This window comes from Astyanax mexicanus, chromosome 22, assembly GCF_023375975.1.
Source record: "Astyanax mexicanus isolate ESR-SI-001 chromosome 22, AstMex3_surface, whole genome shotgun sequence".
In the NCBI taxonomy this organism is placed as follows: Eukaryota; Metazoa; Chordata; class Actinopteri; order Characiformes; family Acestrorhamphidae; genus Astyanax; species Astyanax mexicanus.
In genome coordinates this window covers 23,698,765-23,720,876 of record NC_064429.1, presented here as the reverse complement: position 1 = coordinate 23,720,876, position 22,112 = coordinate 23,698,765, and the positions used below count along the sequence as shown (strand labels likewise).

General features: G+C 42.2%; 2 protein-coding genes across 2 annotated transcripts in view; one reads left to right on the top strand and one right to left on the bottom strand.

The window, feature by feature from the left end:
* sh2d3cb (SH2 domain containing 3Cb) overlaps nt 1–11,344 on the bottom strand; it is a 34,520-nt gene extending 23,176 nt beyond the window's left edge. Inside the window, exon 1 of the mRNA XM_007230012.4 lies at nt 11,200–11,344. The gene's annotated coding sequence lies outside the window, so the exon portion shown is untranslated. The remainder of the gene's footprint in view (nt 1–11,199) is intronic.
* Nucleotides 9,870–21,139, top strand: cfap157 (cilia and flagella associated protein 157). Its single transcript, XM_007230014.4, has 9 exons — nt 9,870–10,110; nt 11,531–11,802; nt 12,920–13,073; nt 14,938–15,205; nt 16,099–16,229; nt 17,741–17,891; nt 17,980–18,167; nt 19,461–19,613; nt 20,038–21,139. The coding sequence occupies exons 1-9, from the start codon at nt 9,956–9,958 to the stop codon at nt 20,120–20,122; spliced, it is 1,557 nt and encodes a 518-aa protein (XP_007230076.2). The 5' UTR covers nt 9,870–9,955; the 3' UTR covers nt 20,123–21,139.
* Nucleotides 21,140–22,112: the final 973 nt, after the last annotated feature.

The window sequence follows — 22,112 nt, the reverse complement described above, 5'->3', positions numbered from 1 at the left end:
AGCAACACCTTAGCAACCACCCCGGATACCATAGCAACACCTTAGCAACACCATAGCAGATACCAGCCAGCACTGCAATCACACTCGCAGTTTCTGTAGGAACTGCAATCTAGTTATTATTATTATTCCACCTGTTTTTTGTCCGGTTAACTAGTGCCGCAGTTTTCGAAATATCGACTTCGTTCAAAAGAGAAAACGTGCGTCCATATCGGGAATGGTGGGCTTGTATACAGCTTTCCGATCGGACTTACGTTTTTCGTAAAAACTTCGTAAGTACGCGTTTTTTTGCCCATTGAAAATGAATGGGCAGAACTTTGCACGCCCGTGGACGTCGCAATTTTTGAAATACGAAGATGAAACCAATTGAGGACCTGTAGAACTTATTGAGCTCTTTCCGAAAATATGCGTTACGAAAAGTTACGACGTACGGATTTCGTACGATTGTCGTACGAAGTGGCCCCATTGGAATGAATGGGGCCAATCGGAGGACGGCAGCTAGATCGAAGGACAGGTAGCTAGAACTCCAGTACTGTGAGTGTATGGAGCAGCTATGGGATAAAACAGCATTAGGTCAAAAGTTTGGACACCCCGGCCCCCCAGTACTGTGTGTAATGGAGCCACGGGTCAAAAGTTTGGACACCCCGGCCCCCCAGTACTGTGTGTAATGGAGCCACGGGTCAAAAGTTTGGACACCCCCGAACGGCCAGAGCAACCTAGCGTGCATAGCTGATTGATGTATTTGCACGTTGCGTAGCAACGTGCAAACACCATTTAATCTAATTTATGCATATAAATCACCTAGCAACCACCTAGAAACACCATAGCAACCACCACAGATACCATAGCAACACCTTAGCAACCGCCTAGCAACACCTTAGCAACCACCTAGCAACCACCTAGCAACACCTTAGCAACCTCCCCGGATACCATAGCAACACCTTAGCAACCGCCTAGCAACACCTTAGCAACCGCATAGAAACCACTTGGCAACACCTTAGCAACCACCCCGGATACCATAGCAACACCTTAGCAACTGCCTAGCAACCACCTAGCAACACCTTAGCAACCACCCCGGATACCATAGCAACACCTTAGCAACCGCCTAGCAACAACTTAGCAACCGCCTAGCAACCACCTAGCAACACCTTAGCAACCACCCCGGATACCATAGCAACACCTTAGCAACCGCCTAGCAACACCCTAGCAACCACCTAGCAACCACCTAGCAACACCTTAGCAACCACCCCGGATACCATAGCAACACCTTAGCAACCGCCTAGAAACACCCTAGCAACCACCTAGCAACCACCTAGCAACACCTTAGCAACCACCCCGGATACCATAGCAACACCTTAGCAACTGCCTAGCAACACCCTAGCAACCACCTAGCAACCACCTAGCAAAACCTTAGCAACCACCCCGATACCATAGCAACACCTTAGCAACCGCCTAGCAACACCCTAGCAACCACCTAGCAACCACCTAGCAACACCTTAGCAACCACCCTGGATACCATAGCAACACCTTAGCAACCGCCTAGCAACACCCTAGCAACCACCTAGCAACACCTTAGCAACCACCCCGGATACCATAGCAACACCTTAGCAACCGCCTAGCAACACCCTAGCAACCACCTAGCAACACCTTAGCAACCACCCCGGATACCATAGCAACACCTTAGCAACTGCCTAGCAACACCCTAGCAACCACCTAGCAACCACCTAGGAACACCTTAGCAACCACCCCGGATACCATAGCAACACCTTAGCAACTGCCTAGCAACACCTTAGCCACCACCTAGCAACCACCTAGCAACACCTTAGCAACCACCCCAGATACCATAGCAACACCTTAGCAACCGCCTAGCAACACCCTAGCAACCACCTAGCAACACATTAGCAACCACCCCGGATACCATAGCAACACCTTAGCAACCGCCTAGCAACCACCTAGCAACACCTTAGCAACCACCCCGGATACCATTGTAACACCTTAGCAACCACCTAGCAACACCTTAGCAACCACCTAGCAACCACTTAGCAACACCTTAGCAACCACCCCGGATACCATAGCCACACCTTAGCAACCACTTAGCAACACCTTAGCAACACCACAGCAGATACCAGCCAGCACTGCAATCACACTCGCAGTTTCTGTAGGAACTGCAATCTAGTTATTATTATTATTATTATTATTATTATTATTATTATTCCACCTGTTTTTTGTCCGGTTAACTAGTGCCGCAGTTTTCGAAATATCGACTTTGTTCAAAAGAGAAAACGTGCGTCCATATCGGGAATGGTGGGCTTGTATACAGCTTTCCGATCGGACTTACGTTTTTCGTAAAAACTTCGTAAGTACGCGTTTTTTTGACCATTGAAAATGAATGGGCAGAACTTTGCACGCCCGTGGACGTCGCAATTTTTGAAATACGAAGATGAAACCAATTGAGGACCTGTAGAACTTATTGAGCTCTTTCCGAAAATATGAGTTACGAAAAGTTACGTCGTACGGATTTCGTACGAATGTCGTACGAAGTGGCCCCATTGGAATGAATGGGGCCAATCGGAGGACGGCAGCTAGATCGAAGGACAGGTAGCTAGAACTCCAGTACTGTGTGTAATGGAGCAGCTATGGGATAAATCAGCGTTAGGTCAAAAGTTTGGACACCCCGGCCCCCCCCCAGTACTGTGTGTAATGGAGCCATGGGTCAAAAGTTTGGACACCCCGGCCCCCCAGTACTGTGTGTAATGGAGCCACGGGTCAAAAGTTTGGACACCCCCGAACGGCCAGAGCAACCTAGCGTGCATAGCTGATTGATGTATTTGCACGTTGCGTAGCAACGTGCAAACACCATTTAATCTAATTTATGCATATAAATCACCTAGCAACCACCTAGAAACACCATAGCAACCACCACAGATACCATAGCAACACCTTAGCAACCACCTAGCAACACCTTAGCAACCACCTAGCAACCACCTAGCAACACCTTAGCAACCTCCCCGGATACCATAGCAACACCTTAGCAACCGCCTAGCAACACCTTAGCAACCGCCTAGCAACCACCTAGCAACACCTTAGCAACCACCACAGATACCATAGCAACACCTTAGCAACCGCCTAGCAACACCTTAGCAACCACCTAGCAACACCTTAGCAACCACCCCGGATACCATAGCAACACCTTAGCAACCGCCTAGCAACACCTAGCAACCACCTAGCAACCACCTAGCAACACCTTAGCAACCACCCCGGATACCATAGCAACACCTTAGCAACCGCCTAGCAACACCTTAGCAACCACCTAGCAACCACCTAGCAACACCTTAGCAACCACCCCGGATACCATAGCAACACCTTAGCAACCGCCTAGCAACACCCTAGCAACAACCTAGCAACCACCTAGCAACACCTTAGCAACCACCCCGGATACCATAGCAACACCTTAGCAACCGCCTAGCAACACCCTAGCAACCACCTAGCAACCACCTAGCAACACCTTAGCAACCACCCCGGATACCATAGCAACACCTTAGCAACCGCCTAGCAACACTCTAGCAACCACCTAGCAACCACCTAGCAACACCTTAGCAACCACCCTGGATACCATAGCAACACCTTAGCAACCGCCTAGCAACACCTTAGCAACCACCTAGCAACCACTTAGCAACACCTTAGCAACCACCCCGGATACCATAGCAACACCTTAGCAACCGCCTAGCAACACCCTAGCAACCACCTAGCAACCACCTAGCAACACCTTAGCAACCACCCCGGATACCATAGCAACACCTTAGCAACCGCCTAGCAACACCCTAGCAACCACCTAGCAACCACCTAGCAACACCTTAGCAACCACCCCGGATACCATAGCAACACCTTAGCAACCGCCTAGCAACACCCTAGCAACCACCTAGCAACCACCTAGCAACACCTTAGCAACCACCCCGGATACCATAGCAACACCTTAGCAACCGCCTAGCAACACCCTAGCAACCACCTAGCAACCACCTAGCAACACCTTAGCAACCACCCCGGATACCATAGCAACACCTTAGCAACCGCCTAGCAACACCCTAGCAACCACCTAGCAACACCTTAGCAACCACCCCGGATACCATAGCAACACCTTAGCAACCGCCTAGCAACACCCTAGCAACCACCTAGCAACACCTTAGCAACCACCCCGGATACCATAGCAACACCTTAGCAACCGCCTAGCAACACCTTAGCAACCACCTAGCAACACCTTAGCAACCACCCCGGATACCATAGCAACACCTTAGCAACCGCCTAGCAACACCTTAGCAACCACCTAGCAACACCTTAGCAACCACCCCGGATACCATAGCAACACCTTAGCAACCGCCTAGCAACACCCTAGCAACCACCTAGCAACCACCTAGCAACACCTTAGCAACCACCCCGGATACCATAGCAACACCCTAGCAACCACCTAGCAACACCTTAGCAACCACCCCGGATACCATAGCAACACCTTAGCAACCGCCTAGCAACACCTTAGCAACCACCTAGCAACCACCTAGCAACACCTTAGCAACCACCCCGGATACCATAGCAACACCTTAGCAACCGCCTAGCAACACCTTAGCAACCACCTAGCAACCACCTAGCAACACCTTAGCAACCACCCTGGATACCATAGCAACACCTTAGCAACCGCCTAGCAACACCTTAGCAACCACCTAGCAACACCTTAGCAACCACCCCAGATACCATAGCAACACCTTAGCAACCGCCTAGCAACACCTTAGCAACCACCTAGCAACCACTTAGCAACACCTTAGCAACCACCCCGGATACCATAGCCACACCTTAGCAACCACTTAGCAACACCTTAGCAACACCATAGCAGATACCAGCCAGCACTGCAATCACACTCGCAGTTTCTGTAGGAACTGCAATCTAGTTATTATTATTATTCCACCTGTTTTTTGTCCGGTTAACTAGTGCCGCAGTTTTCGAAATATCGACTTCGTTCAAAAGAGAAAACGTGCGTCCATATCGGGAATGGTGGGCTTGTATACAGCTTTCCGATCGGACTTACGTTTTTCGTAAAAACTTCGTAAGTACGCGTTTTTTTGACCATTGAAAATGAATGGGCAGAACATTGCACGCCCGTGGACGACGCAATTTTTGAAATACGAAGATGAAACCAATTGAGGACCTGTAGAACTTATTGAGCTCTTTCCGAAAATATGCGTTACGAAAAGTTACGTCGTACGGATTTCGTACGAATGTCGTACGAAGTGGCCCCATTGGAATGAATGGGGCCAATCGGAGGACGGCAGCTAGATCGAAGGACAGGTAGCTAGAACTCCAGTACTGTGTGTAATGGAGCAGCTATGGGATAAATCAGCGTTAGGTCAAAAGTTTGGACACCCCGGCCCCCCAGTACTGTGTGTAATGGAGCCACGGGTCAAAAGTTTGGACACCCCGGCCCCCCAGTACTGTGTGTACTGGAGCCACGGGTCAAAAGTTTGGACACCCCCGAACGGCCAGAGCAACCTAGCGTGCATAGCTGATTGATGTATTTGCACGTTGCGTAGCAACGTGCAAACACCATTTAATCTAATTTATGCATATAAATCACCTAGCAACCACCTAGAAACACCATAGCAACCACCACAGATACCATAGCAACACCTTAGCAACCGCCTATCAACACCTTAGCAACCACCTAGCAACCACCTAGCAACACCTTAGCAACCTCCCCGGATACCATAGCAACACCTTAGCAACCGCCTAGCAACACCTTAGCAACCGCATAGCAACCACTTAGCAACACCTTAGCAACCACCCCGGATACCATAGCAACACCTTAGCAACCGCCTAGCAACCACCTAGCAACACCTTAGCAACCACCCCGGATACCATAGCAACACCTTAGCAACCGCCTAGCAACACCTTAGCAACCACCTAGCAACACCTTAGCAACCACCCCGGATACCATAGCAACACCTTAGCAACCGCCTAGCAACACCCTAGCAACCACCTAGCAACCACCTAGCAACACCTTAGCAACCACCCCGGATACCATAGCAACACCTTAGCAACCGCCTAGCAACACCTTAGCAACCACCTAGCAACCACCTAGCAACACCTTAGCAACCACCCTGGATACCATAGCAACACCTTAGCAACCGCCTAGCAACACCCTAGCAACCACCTAGCAACCACCTAGCAACACCTTAGCAACCACCCCGGATACCATAGCAACACCTTAGCAACCGCCTAGCAACACCCTAGCAACCACCTAGCAACCACCTAGCAACACCTTAGCAACCACCCCGGATACCATAGCAACACCTTAGCAACCGCCTAGCAACACTCTAGCAACCACCTAGCAACCACCTAGCAACACCTTAGCAACCACCCCGGATACCATAGCAACACCTTAGCAACCGCCTAGCAACACCCTAGCAACCACCTAGCAACCACCTAGCAACACCTTAGCAACCACCCCGGATACCATAGCAACACCTTAGCAACACCATAGCAGATACCAGCCAGCTCTGCAATCACACTCGCAGTTTCTGTAGGAACTGCAATCTAGTTCTTCTTCTTCTTCTTCTTCTTCTTATTATTCCACCTGTTTTTTGTCCGGTTAACTAGTGCCGCAGTTTTCGAAATATCGACTTCGTTCAAAAGAGAAAACGTGCGTCCTTATCGGGAATGGTGGGCTTGTATACAGCTTTCCGATCGGAATTACGTTTTTCGTAAAAACTTCGTAAGTACGCGTTTTTTCGCGCATTGAAAATGAATGGGCAGAACTTTGCACGCCCGTGGACGTCGCAATTTTTGAGATACGAAGATGAAACCAATTGAGGACCTGTAGAACTTATTGAGCTCTTTCCGAAAATATGCGTTACGAAAAGTTACGACGTACGGATTTCGTACGAATGTCGTACGAAGTGGCCCCATAGGAATGAATGGGGCCAATCGGAGGACGGCAGCTAGATCGAAGGACAGGTAGCTAGAACTCCAGTACTGTGAGTGTATGGAGCAGCTATGGGATAAAACAGCATTAGGTCAAAAGTTTGGACACCCCGGCCCCCCAGTACTGTGTGTAATGGAGCCACGGGTCAAAAGTTTGGACACCCCGGCCCCCCAGTACTGTGTGTAATGGAGCCACAGGTCAAAAGTTTGGACACCCCCGAACGGCCAGAGCAACCTAGCGTGCATAGCTGATTGATGTATTTGCACGTTGCGTAGCAACGTGCAAACACCATTTAATCTAATTTATGCATATAAATCACCTAGCAACCACCTAGAAACACCATAGCAACCACCCCGGATACCATAGCAACACCTTAGCAACCGCCTAGCAACACCCTAGCAACCACCTAGCAACCACCTAGCAACACCTTAGCAACCACCCCGGATACCATAGCAACACCTTAGCAACCGCCTAGCAACACCCTAGCAACCACCTAGCAACCACCTAGCAACACCTTAGCAACCATCCCGGATACCATAGCAACACCTTAGCAACCGCCTAGCAACACCCTAGCAACCACCTAGCAACACCTTAGCAACCACCCCGGATACATAGCAACACCTTAGCAACCGCCTAGCAACACCTTAGCAACCACCCTGGATACCATAGCAACACCTTAGCAACCGCCTAGCAACACCTTAGCAACCACCTAGCAACCACCTAGCAACACCTTAGCAACCACCCCGGATACCATAGCAACACCTTAGCAACCGCCTAGCAACACCCTAGCAACCACCTAGCAACCACCTAGCAACACCTTAGCAACCACCCCGGATACCATAGCAACACCTTAGCAACCGCCTAGCAACACCTTAGCAACCACCTAGCAACCACCTAGCAACACCTTAGCAACCCCCCCGGATACCATAGCAACACCTTAGCAACCGCCTAGCAACACCCTAGCAACCACCTAGCAACACCTTAGCAACCACCCAAGATACCATGGCAAACACCTTAGCAACTGCCTAGCAACACCCTAGCAACCACCTAGCAACCACCTAGCAACACCTTAGCAACCACCCCGGATACCATAGCAACACCTTAGCAACCGCCTAGCAACACCTTAGCAACCACCTAGCAACCACCTAGCAACCACCTAGCAACACCTTAGCAACCACCCCAAATACCATAGCAACACCTTAGCAACCGCCTAGCAACACCTTAGCAACCGCCTAGCAACACCTTAGCAACCACCTAGCAACACCTTAGCAACCACCCCGGATACCATAGCAACACCTTAGCAACCGCCTAGCAACCACCTAGCAACCACCTAGCAACACCTTAGCAACCACCCCGGATACCATAGCAACACCTTAGCAACCGCCTAGCAACACCCTAGCAACAACCTAGCAACCACCTAGCAACACCTTAGCAACCACCCCGGATACCATAGCAACACCTTAGCAACCGCCTAGCAACACCCTAGCAACAACCTAGCAACCACCTAGCAACACCTTAGCAACCACCCTGGATACCATAGCAACACCTTAGCAACCGCCTAGCAACACCCTAGCAACCACCTAGCAACACCTTAGCAACCACCCCGGATACCATAGCAACACCTTAGCAACCGCCTAGCAACACCCTAGCAACCACCTAGCAACCACCTAGCAACACCTTAGCAACCACCCCGGATACCATAGCAACACCTTAGCAACCACCTAGCAACACCTTAGCAACCACCTAGCAACACCTTAGCAGATACCAGCCAGCACTGCAATCACACTCGCAGTTTCTGCAGGAACTGCAATCTAGTTAAATCTGAGATTGAATGACTTGCTGTCTCTTTTTTTGCTTAAATGGCCATTTGTTTGGCTGAAAGGTTTGTTTACTTGTCAAATTCAATGCCTTGATCATCTCTAGAGAGAGAAGGAAAAGGGGAGAGCATGTTTTTTACAGCATGGAATTCTGTCTTTAATGTACAAAGTTTTCTTATGAGAAAGTATAATATACACTATAAGGACAAAAGTATTGGGACAGTTAGTGAATCTATGTTTATTCCTCTAACCTTATTTACAGAATGTAGGAGCGTTGGGGGCTTGAGATAAGATTATGTCATTTTAAAATTGTTTCATTGGCTTTTACAGATCTGTTTCAACCTGTTTATTAATTCAGATTATGACATTTTTAAATGTTACATCAGGATTTTAACTGTACAATATTTACAATATTTGAATAAGCTACTCACTGAATTTAGCTATCTTATTCAGTTTTTAATTTGTTATCAGTTTTTAAGAAATGTATGTATATATATATACACATATATATATATATATATATATATATATGTGTATATATATATATATATTCTCTGATTTTATGTATACGTTTGAGTAAATTGAACATATTATTCTATTAACTACAGACAACATTTTTCCCAAACTCCAAATAAAAATATTGTCATTTAGAGCATTTAGATGCAGAAAATGAGAAATAGCTGAAATAACAAAAAAGATGCAGAGATTTCTGACCTCAAATAATGGAAAATAAAATCAATATTTTGGTGGAATAATCCTGTTTTTTAATTACAGTTTTCATGCATCTGGGCATGTTCTCCTTCACTAGTCTTACACACTGCTTTTGGATAACTTTATGCCACTCCTGGTGCAAAATTCAAGCAGTTCAGCTTGGTTTGATGGCTTGTGATCATCCATCTTCCTTTTGATTATAGAAATATAATTTTTAAGTGAGCATATATACAAATGAGCATATCGCAGTATTTCTAGATCGCACCCGTTTTCCGGCTGATCCAGCGCTGGGATTGGCTGGCGGTTCATGGTCAAAGCGCTGATAAACTACTAGCCAACCCGAGCGAGCTAGGAGGCGGGACTTGTCTGCAAACAGGTGGGAAAATCGGCCCTTGGCAACCAACAACAATCTGGTCGCGTGTTTCTTTGCACAGCTCTCCCAAACTTTAACGAGACTTTAGCTATGCCTCCTAAAAAAAGCGGAAAGAAAAATACAGAGAAGTCCAGCAAGAAAGACGGAGAAAAGAGGGAGAAGAGTGAGTCTGAAGAAGCGCTGTCCGAGGGGAATAAAGAATTCTACCGCGCTCAGATACGAGACTTGGAGGAGCGAATAGAAAAGTGAGAAAAGTCCTGGGAAGAGATCTAACCTTAAATATTCCAGTGCTGAATTAATGAATGAGGATGTATGATCTGCTGCAGCTTAGTATTAGAGATTTTAACAGTGTAAACTTTCTTAAACACTATTCTTAAAATAGTTAAATCATAGTTAAGAGTTAGTAGTGGATGAATTACACAAACCATGGGCTTGAGCTAAAATATTACTGTTTTTTTTTGCCCTCATATTTCAAAAAAGTAAATTTGAATTATTTTGACTTTTGTATCATCATATATATATATATTTGTATCATATATTTATAAACGTTCAGAAATCATGTTTTCCCAACTGAATTACTTTTTATTTTGCACCGATGTAGGAATTCTGTGCTGATGCCGATATCCGATAGTAAACCGATGTAACCTATATTTATATCTAGAATTACAGATATACACATTACTATATAACTTAGAGAGACTAGACACACAGTATAACTTTACAAATTAATGAAACATTAATTTGCCTTACATTTTAGCTTTCAACCATCTGTATGCATTTAAATGATTATTTTTTAAATATTTTTAGACAGCGGCGGCCAATTTTAGGTATTAAACCTAAAAGCATCATGATTTATTATGGATGTGTTGTCCTATTGTCATTTTTGTAACAAGACTATTGCTTTACAAGCTCAATGTATGGGAAAATACACTAATTTCACTCTTGCTTTTAACATAAACTAAATAAAATGTAATAAAAAGGTTAATAAAAACTTTAAATACAAATCCACATACAAGTTTTCCTTTACTCTTTTAATTAATAATTTCCACATATTCCAACATTTACATAGCCATAGGCACTAAAATTCTAAAATTTCACTCTGTTGCACTGATGTTAAACCTGCACTGGGTATCAACTGTATGTCTAAACAATACAAAACTGGTTTAAAACAAAGTGTACGCTGTACCCTGATTGGTGTGCTTGGTTCATGCCTCTTTTATCTTTATACCCAGAACTAACATATTTCAGTAAAACACTAATATAAGAAAAAAACAATATACTAATGTATAGTAACGAATTTCATTTACTCTGTTACTGTCAATCACTGGACTTACCTGGCTCTGGCAAGTTGAAGCCGTGTGAAGACTTTCTAACTATAAAGTTCCAACGTGTTTTTCTGCTACACTCGATACATTACTTTTAAAATACTTCATACTTCAGAATTGCTCTATTTTAACCTCGTCCGTCCTCATGTCAGTTCTCTTAAGGAAGTTAAAATGAAACCAAGACCTTAGATCATAGTCTGTTCACAAATCATTAACCTGCTCAAACCTACCGTACACCTCGCCCTTATGGAATTGCAGCTGACTCATTTTCCTAACACAGGAAAAGCTTCCCTTTGCAAGTATTATCACATTTAAACCCCTGTTCTTGTCTTCTGTTCAGATATCAGCATAAATGTGATGAACTGGAGGTCAGACAGAAAGATTTCTCCACTCACTACAACAATGTTGAGAGGGAGAAGAAGGACATAGTTCTCTATCTGAAGCGCTCCTTGGCTCATAAAGAGGATGAACTCAGTGATCTGGCAGAGAAGCTGCAGGCATTACAGATAGCAAAAGATGCAGAAAAGGAGTCGTTCACCATGCAGCTGAGGACGCTGCGCCATGAGTTTCAGGAGAGCAAGGACAGGCTCACCACAGAGAACATGGCCCTAGGTATGAACATCTATGCCACTATTGAACGCATTTACATGCATGTTATAATTTAATGTTATAATTTACTGCAGAACATCAGGGTTTATCAGATTTTTGCTTTGCAGTTTTGTAAAACCCAAACTTCACTTTTTTAACACATCAAGCAAAATGAACATGCATCAGTATATTTCAATCCTTTAGGTTCAGTGTTTTGATACCATTTTGCAGGTGCTGTGTTAAACACGGCTCAATTATTTCTGGTACCATAGTCCGAAAATACTCCAGATAAGATGATGCATGGACTGCTGGTTTGAATACCACTTGCCATCAGCAGCTGGAGTCTGAGAGAGCACAATAGGCCTTGCTTGCCGAGTGGGTAGATGATGCTCTTTTCCCACATCATTGCCAGTGCGATGTTGGTCAGCACAGGTGTCTGTTAGCTAATTTTTAAAGCTGGGTTGCTACACTTGGTTATCTAGCATCAGTTTGGCTGACTTAACGGTGGCTGACCCTCCAAGTGTTTGGGGATTTACTAGTTTAAATGAACAGGTATTGGGTAATTGGCCTTCCGCATGGGGGAGAAAATATGATTAAATTAAGAAATACAATTACTGAGTAGAAATTCTGCTCTCTTTATTGGATTTCTAGATTTTACTCTGATCTGAGTAAGTATGCTGTTTACAAGGTTCAGAAGATGCCTGCAGAAATCTACTTATAATAAACTGTTTGTGAACACACTTACACAACCTGTCTAAATGACCTACAAATAATTTCTAATTCTAATGGCTAAAACTTCCCAGCTAACATGCTAACGTGGGTCCTGAATGGGTACCTCAACTGGTAACGAGCAAGTTTTGTCCATGGGATGCATGTTGGCCCCACACAGTGTAAGGGATGGGACCCAGAAAGGTTAAACATGGGCCTTGTAAACTTGTGTTGTAAACTGCACATGGGAAATGAACCATATGAAACTGGTCCCCAGGTCATCCCGGTACCAACACACTGTATGCACAAACCCATTCTGGGCCCATACCTACTTGAAACCCACCTATCCCATATTTAGTCTGATATTCAGTCTAATTCAGTGCTGGAACTTCATAGTGTTCCTCAGACCAGACTTTCTCTTTTGTCTTCTTAGCGGGGAAGCTTGCATCTCTCGAGGAGTTCCGCATGCAGAAGGATGAGCTCATGGCCTTGCTGGCGTCTCTGAAAGAACAGCTGGAGCAGCAGAAGCAGGAGCACCAGACAGTCATCTACAACCTAGAGAGAAAAGCTGTGCTGGACAATGACAGGTCAGCTTAACCATATTCATCACTGAAATTATGTATGTTTGGGTGAATGTGCAGCCGGTCTGGATCAAGCTCTGAGCACCATGACTGTCAAGCAAAAGGACAGTCTTGGATGAGAGCCTTTTAAGGAGCCATAGTTTAAATATTTAGACTGTATGGATGGGGCAGTGAACAGCACATTTTGGAATTTTAACAGGATGTACATACTACACCAAACTGATTTATTTAAAATAAAGTGAAAAAAACATTATTTATGTGCACTTTATTAGAGATAATTTATTAGAGACCATTCACAATTAATCTATTCTGTATTATGATTAGGGATACCCCAAATTAGGGGTGGGAATCTTTAGGCACCTTATGATTTGATTCGATTAGAATTTAAAGATTGGTGATGCAATTATAAAAAAAAAACGATTATCAACGCATCTTGCTGCATGTTTTTTTACTTTTATACAATATTTATTTTTCCTCATTACATGAATACTTGGTACTTTTAAAGTAAAGTATCTGTAATGATCCATAATGAATCCTGCTATTTCTGTGTACTTGAAAAAAAAGCATATTTATTTAAAAAAACTGTTATTTCACATAATAGCAATCATCTTGCTCACCAAATCAAGCAACATAAGTAAACAAACATTTTCAAGTTTTATCATCAAGTTTAATTTGTTACGTTTTTAGTAAACCTCACTGTAATCTATAGTTCTATATATCCATATTTCTCTTTTTTCAGCTTCTTCTGTGGTTGAAAGGCAGCTGTTCGGTGTATTTAAGGCTCGTAGGTGTGTGAAGTCGCAGCTTGATGTTCACTGAATGGCTGGTCGCAGCGCGGCAGCCTAATTAATTTGAATAAAGTTGAGCTCTGCTAAACTTTTTAGCCGGAGGGCAGGGCTGCTTTAAACACAATGCAACCCAGCATGCACCTCGGCATGCGGTGGCTCTCTCCATTGAAATGAATAGGATGCATCGGGGCTTTAGTGCCAGTAAACACGTACCGTAACATTCCTCAATGCACAGATGTCTTGTATGTACCTATAACAGGGGTCGGCAATAGGCAGCCTGCAGGCCAGATGTGGCCCGCAAGCCTGAAACATCTGGCAAGCCTGAAACACCTAACCCGTGAAGTTATTTTTAATTAAAAAAAAAAAAATTATAATAAAATTCTCCCCTGTCTCTCTTACACGCTTGTTCTCGTTTTTCTGCCCTATCTCCTTATAAGGGCGTTTTTTTCCCGGCAGTGTCCCAATTCATTAGCCGGGGCAGCTATAGTGTATTGGACGCCGACACTGACGACACAGACGACACAGGTTCGATCCCACATGAAGAGCGGTGTGTTTATTTATATATTTTTTCCTTTCTTCTTGGGTTTACCTACTGAGATTCTGCAGTTGGGTTCAACAACCCTCTGGGCTGGAGAGCTCCATCCTATTACAACAAAAAAAAAATTGTGGACCACCACGTAATGGCTTGGAAAATATCTGGCCCGGGGCCAAACTTAATTGCCGACCCCTGACGTATAATATGTCATAGAAGGCATTACCGCCCACAGTGGACAGCGCAGTGGTTAGAAATTATCCTTGCTAAAATTGACTGTGTATAGACAACTCACACACATGCAGGAGGCCACACATGCATATCTCGCAGTTCAGTGCAGCACTCCTTATCTTCCATGGGACATAGCAAAAGTCAAGTGAAAATAAATAGGATCATGTCCCATGATTTTGCCATCTCCCATGCCCTATATCAGTGTATTGTTACTGAGCTGTGTGATACTTGGTACACTTGTTATTGCTATCAGCATTTAAGTTTTGCAGTCTTGAGAACCCCTATCTTGAGTCTGAGGTTTGTTATGTCTTCTGTACAGGCTGAAGAAAGAGATGCAGCAGCATGTGGCTGCTGTTGCTGCTGAATTCCGCAGAGTCTCGGACAGCAGGATGCCGGAAACGACCATGAGAGCCATCCAAGAGAACGTGTCGGTGACTGCTCAACTCAGGCAGCTCTCAGATAGGAGCAAAGAGTTACTAAAGGAGAACGATTATCTAAAAGCCAGAGAAAAAGAGCTCAAGAGGGAAACGGAGATTATGGAGCCGATTCTGAACGAGATGACAAAGAAGAGTCTTGGAAATCAGAAGGTTTGTAAGGAGCCCCTAAGGTGGCATGGTGCTTGTTTTGACTAAGGCTTGGCCACAAGGTGATATATTAAGTTCATGAGATAATATATTGAGGCCACAAGATAACATATTTAGGCTACAAAATAATACACTGGAGGCAAAAGATAATACAGAAATGCCCTTATTAAATACACTGGAACCATAAGAGGAGGTAGATAATGTAATGAAGCCATGATGTAATATGTTGAGGCAACAATATAATATATTAAAGTCATAAAGTTAATATATTGAGAAACAAGATAATATATTGAAGCCACAAGTTATTATGTTGAGGTCATAAGAAAATATATAGGAACCAACATATTGAGACCACAAAATAATATATTGAAGTCATGAGATAATATATTGAGGCCACAAGATTGAAGATACAAGTGAATATATGGAGGCCATAAAAAACATACTGGAACCAACATTTTGAAACACAAGGAAAGTTACTGAGGCCACAAGATACTATATTGAAGCCACAAGTTATTATATTGAAGCTACAAGAAAATATATTGGAAGCAACAATTTGAGACCACAAGGTAATATATTGAGGCCACAAAATAATATATTGCAGTCATGAGGTATTATATTAAGGCCACAAGATAATATATTGAAGCTACAAGTGAATATATGGAGGCTATATGAAAATATATTTGAGGCTTAATATATACCACAGTAATACAGTGTATAATAAACAAACCATCATGTCACTGTAGGTGGTCATTAGGTTTGTGTAGGACATACATTAATTTTAATAGCCTGTACTGACACCCCTCTATTGTTTACCTGTTCATTTTTCTTTGTTTCATGTATGAATGTGTATGAGCAGTATACAAATGTAAAAGAGCTCTGTCTTCTCTCTTGAAAAGGTGGTGAAACAGCTGACAGAAAAGTGCAAGCAGATGCATGTTGAGCTTGAGAACTTCACTAGGCATAAACAAGAACACCAACAGCTGCAGGACGACCACGATGCACTACAGAAAGAACATGATGACCTCAGGTTGAATCATCTCCATAGGGTTCTTTTAACACTTACTTTACCCATCAGAAGTTTGGAAATGCCTTGTCTAATTTTAAAGTTATCCGATTGATCCGTATTGATTTTCACTATAGTTACTTTTAAGTTATGTAAGAACAAATACCTGCACGTGTTTTATATCAAAAACAACTACCATTATACTTTATCTATAGTTTTTATGTCAGTTCAAAGCATCTCTCTTTGTTTAAATTGAAGGTGTTGTCAAAATAAAGAAAAATAGCATTGTTGTACTCCAAACTATTGTTAAAAGCATACATTGATCATCTTTTGGAGCAAAGAAACAGCTGAAAGGTTTGGTTGCTGATAAGAACTGGCATCAAAACAAAGGCATAAAATGTGTGGGGGCTGGCACTATTCCCAAGGTCACACTTTTATTATTTGTTTTTCAGTTGTACTGTTCTGGCAGAGAGAAACCTGGCCAGATCTAAACAGCTTTCAGTTTAATATGTTACGTTAGTGCAAATCAGCAGAGCAAACTTGTTCATGTATACCAATCAAGCATAACATTATGACATTATGATTTATAATTAAACTATTTTGTGGACTTAATATATCATTCTGAGGCTTTGATTGATTTTTTGGAACTGTGGCATATTGTGGCTTCCGTTCATTATTTTATGGACACTAGAAATAATTTAGAGGTTAGCTTAGCTGCTATGTGGTGATCTCTCCTGTGAGGTCCTGACTATAGAAGAACAGTGTGAAATGAGGATAATAAAGAATGGAAAGAAACAGAAAGACTACAGCCTGTAATTTTAGATTTACAAAGTGCTGCTATATGCTCAATAGAGTTTTTTTGCATTATAGGGTGCACTTAAAAACCTTTAATTTTCCCAAAATGTGTCGTACGCCTTATGTATAATTTTACCAGTCAGGTTTTAAGGAGCAGTAAAGCCACTCTGCTAAAGAACAGGGTTATACAGAAGTTTTAGTTTCGTTCTCCAGCAGTATTAGCATTAGCTGCTAACAGTGCTAAGCACTATTTCCTTGAGTATTATCGGCCTGTAGCCTGCTGCTAACCCCAGCTTGCATTGCGAAAGCAGCATTAGCATTAGCCGTTAACCTCGCTGAGCGCTAGCTCTTTGGCTGTTCAGAGGTGAATATTATGGCCTGTAGCCTGCTGCTAGCCCTGGATAGCACTGCCGGTTGACTTGCGGTTAGCGGCTAATGCTAATGATCCAGCTTTAGTGTAAATCTAAGCCTACTGTAAATATACAGATGTGCTTTACTCACCCAAATAAACAGTTTTTTGGAGATAAATCTGTGTACATTTACATCCAGTGCTCGTTTGAGTCTGATCTGTGTATATTAAGAAAAAAAAAAGAAAAAAAAAAGGTTTTCATAAACTTTTGACGGATCAGGTAGTTTGCCTAAATAATTAAGATGCACATAATGTAATATTGACATCAAATTAGTCTGTAAATTGTTTTAAATTCTTTTATTTGTTTGACATGCTTCATTAATATCCTCAGACAGAAACATGAATCAGTTCTGGAGAAATTCAGCCGAAAACAGGCAGAGGCAGAAGGACTGCAGAAGGAGCTTCAAGCGGAGAAGATCCAGCAAGAACGGCTTGAGATGGTTCTACAGGAGGCAGCTTCAGCTTTAAAAGAAGCTCTGAGGGTAATTTTGCAAAAGATACATGTGGATATGGAGTAAAGTATCTGTTTGATAGTTAAAGAGGTGTTTCTAATCAGGATGCCCATTACAGGAGGTGCCTAAGGAAGAGGACTCAGAAGTGCAAGTTTATGTCAGGAAAAGTCAGATGATGCAGAAGCTGCTGGCCGTGCTGGACAGTGCTGCAGCCACTGGAAAAGAACCTGCCCTCAGTCAAGGGGGCCAGACATGGCCAGACATGGAGCCAGACATTGGGCATGTCATTGGGCCAGACATGGAGAGGTACGTAGAATAAAAGACACACATTTTTGTTATGTCATAAACAAACATATGATGTTTATCATATAATATATATTAGATCTAAACAGTAGTTTGTAGGGATGCACTGAACTTTTGGCAAACAAAAGAAATAGCCAAAAATGTCAAAATGAGTGAAAAGACTATATTGATCAATGATGTTTTTTATGATGTAGTCAGACACCACCAGTGTTGTCACGCTGGCCAGACACACGACAGACACTCGCAGATATGAAACACACACAGTTTACTAATAAAGGGATAGGCTTACGGGAGTAGTAAGAGACAGGCAGGGTCAGTAACAGTATAGCAGCAAGTATAAACAACATACCAGAGCGTAGTCGGGCAAAACATACAAAAAATCTAGTGGAGAACGTTCAAAGACAATAGAGTGGTCAAAAATACAAAAATTAATTGGCAAGGTAAATAAACAATAGAGAGGGCAAGGCAAAAATGTATAGTCAGAAACAAAAACAAGTCGGTAACAAAGGCAATAAACAAAGGAATGAACAGAGTTAACTGGGGGGTATTTATACTATACAGGCCAGGTGGAAACAATCAGTAACTGAGGAAGCAGGAACACTGTAGTGTCTCAGGATAGCGTCACATGCCCAGCAGAGTCGGGGAAGTCCGGTGTGAGTGCCTGCTGGGAAGTGGAGTCTTTGTTGAGTAATTCCAGAGTCCAGAGCAGGCAGACTGACAGTAGTGTAGTAAACATTTTTAGTGTTCAATAAATATTTTTTAATTGTAGTTTTGTAGTTGCTTATTCTCTAAAAAGCAATAATACATTAAAAACAAAAATACATTAAGGCTATTTAATTTATGCAGTGGTGAAAAAGTGGCAAAAATAATTCAGTGAATGAAAAAGACGTATTCAGTATTCATCCAAATATTTATTTTTGTTTTTGTTGTATCTCTAGTAGTTTGATTAAGATCATTAACAAAATAATTAAATGTAGCATGTTTTACAATTCAGTCATTTTGGTATGAATTGAAATTACTTATAAAATTACACAAAACACAAAATAAGACTAAATGAGCTATATAAGCCGTAGATCATCTAAATCCATGTTTTTGGTTAGTATGTTAATTTTGCTTTTGAGGCCAATATTCAGTGTGATAAAGTACAAAACGTATGCCTATACAGATCAGCAGTAAAATGAAATATTACTTGGGTGTGTAATATAACACTCAATTTTCATATAATACAAATCTTACCATCGCAGAGATGTTCTGTAACAATGCCACATTTCTCATACTTGCATATTTTTACTATAGGAGACCAGGTCTGCGGACATCACAGCAGAAGGCTACCTCATGCCTCACTCACTTCGGGGCAGAAGATTCAGGGCTGATTACACGAATAAATCCCAGCTCTGTCCTGTCCAAGATAGGACCCCTCTCTAAAAGCACACAACTCCACCTGCAAAGGTAAATATATATACAGCTTGTCTTGCCACTAGATTAGATAGAGCAGATGGGTTCAAAGGGAGTATGAAGCCTCCCAGCATTGAGCTGTGGAACATCTAGTGAAGAGTCTCACCTAGACAGTATAGAAGGTTACTCCAACAAAAGTAGGACTCAAGAACTTTTTAATATCCTAAATTGTGCTAATGATTCACAATGCATGTGCCATTAAAATGTCCCAAAATGCTTGGATATAAAGGTACATAAAAGTTAAACTTATACATGCATTATTTTACATGCATGCATTATACATTTTTAGAAACAACAATTTTAAGACCCAGAAAGTTCCAGATGAATGATGAAACATAAAGTGTGCAAATTGGTAATTGCAATTTAAATGTATTAAAGTGTTTACTGTTTACTGAGATGTTGTTTCTTATTTCCAAAGGAAACTGCAAAGCCAGAAAAGAACAAAGTCCTCCAGACTTCTCCCTGAGGAGGAAACACAGACCCTAAAGCCTGGAAACTTTTGAGTTGTGTATCAAACTGAGCATTCTGTGTAGTCTGATTTATTCTAACTGTTTGAAAAGGTGCTGACCTATTTCTTTTGACAAATTTCCCTCTCTCTGGGTGTGCATAATTTCATTTAGCTCCTTCTGATAGTAGGCCATGCTTTTGATCTTTGGCCACTAGATGGCAGGATGGCATTTTTTATAGAGCATTCTCTGCTCTTCCAAATCTGCTGATTAACTTGGCATTAGGATGACAGATGTCAGTGGCATTTCAGTGCAATAACAAGTGTGGGCATGTCAGAGTAAAGATCATACATGGATAAATCCAATATTTAATAGAAAAAGAAGAAGAAGCTCTAACTAACTATCTGTTTGACCACTTTTTGTACTACCATTGTCTATTACTCTATACAACACTGCATGAATATACTGAATACGGAAACACTCTCTTACAGTGTGATGTGCCATTTCCTGATGGAGGGATTACACTTAGGGAGAAAAGAGCATTACATGTTTGTTTTTTTTATCTCGCATGGCCATACTGTATGGTGCCCCTCGGTCTATGTAAATCCTTACCATTATCTGTTTGCCAAGTGATGATTACTGCAGCTGTGTCTACCCCCTCCAAACATCTCGGAATATAAATGAAGGATGATAGTATTCCAAGAAAATCATGATTTGTATGGTTTAAGTGATTAAAAATGAAGTTATGTGACACATTTTACATGTACAACACTCTGTAAAGACTTCATCATCAGTCCATTTGTGGTCCTGACTCCTGCCCACCTCGACCTTGTCTCAAACCAAAATCAATTCTTTCTGGATGTCCGACTCACTGGGAAAAAGTCATCAAAAATGCATGAGCACGGCTATATTTGGTAGGCCATTAGATTTCCCTTTTCATCAGCTTTTGCAGGAAACTGTCACAGGCCAGCTCTTGACAAGAAGATTCGCTAGCTGTATAATTTTGTTTTATATCAAATTGCAGGCTTCATATAAAGGGAAAATGTCATATCTTAATAAATAAGTGAAGACGTCTGAGTGGCACCCTCTTTTGAAAAATCTGTAGTAATACTGCAAGGATTTAACAATTGATTTCTACAGAAACCTACTGTAACTGTAGTTCACTAAAAGGTTATTACACACATACTGTTTTATAGATTACTATGACACAGTAGTACAAGAATATTACATATACATACAATATTACAAATATTACAGACATTAGGATACATTACATTAAGATACAGATTCACACATTAAGATAAACATTACAGCCTTCATATTTCATAGCGATATTGTCACTGTCCTCTAAGACAAAAGTGTGGACTATGGATTGTGGAGAGATCAGGTTTAAATCGGGCTTGGGCTCATAATGACAGTTTATGGATCGGGTCAGGTCGGCTGGAATTTTTTGCTCTAACGACATAGCAAAATCAGTTTTTTATTCATGTGCAGAACATTTGCCGATTTGGACATGATTGCCTCAGAATGTTCCCTGAGTAGGCAATTCAGACATTTCAGACACAGCCGATATATCACTGTATCGATATTTTGTCACACCTCTAATTATGACCAGCGGGCACATTAAACAGAGAGTGTCCAAGAGTTAGAGAGTTATGGGAGAACCACTACTTTTTTAGCAGTTTTAATGCTCTCTCTTGTTCTAAATAAAGCTTAGATGTGATTAAAAAGGATTTTATTCTGTGGTATAGCCTAGCTCACATTGTATAATGGTTATAGATACTCTGGTATATAGTTTTAGGTGAAGTCCAAAAAATATACAAAAAATCAATTCAAACAGACTAGTATGCATTACGCACTTGACTTGCAGCGCTGTGTGTAGCTGTTCTTAATAAACATTTTTCTTAGATAATAGGTCTATGCTTCTTGAGTGTTGCAGTGTTAATTAACATCATTCTGAACAAATTTTACTCATTCAAACAGCTAGAACATGTTTATAAAAGCTCAGTTTTAATGCTCTACTTATTAAAAAATATCAGGTTTAAAT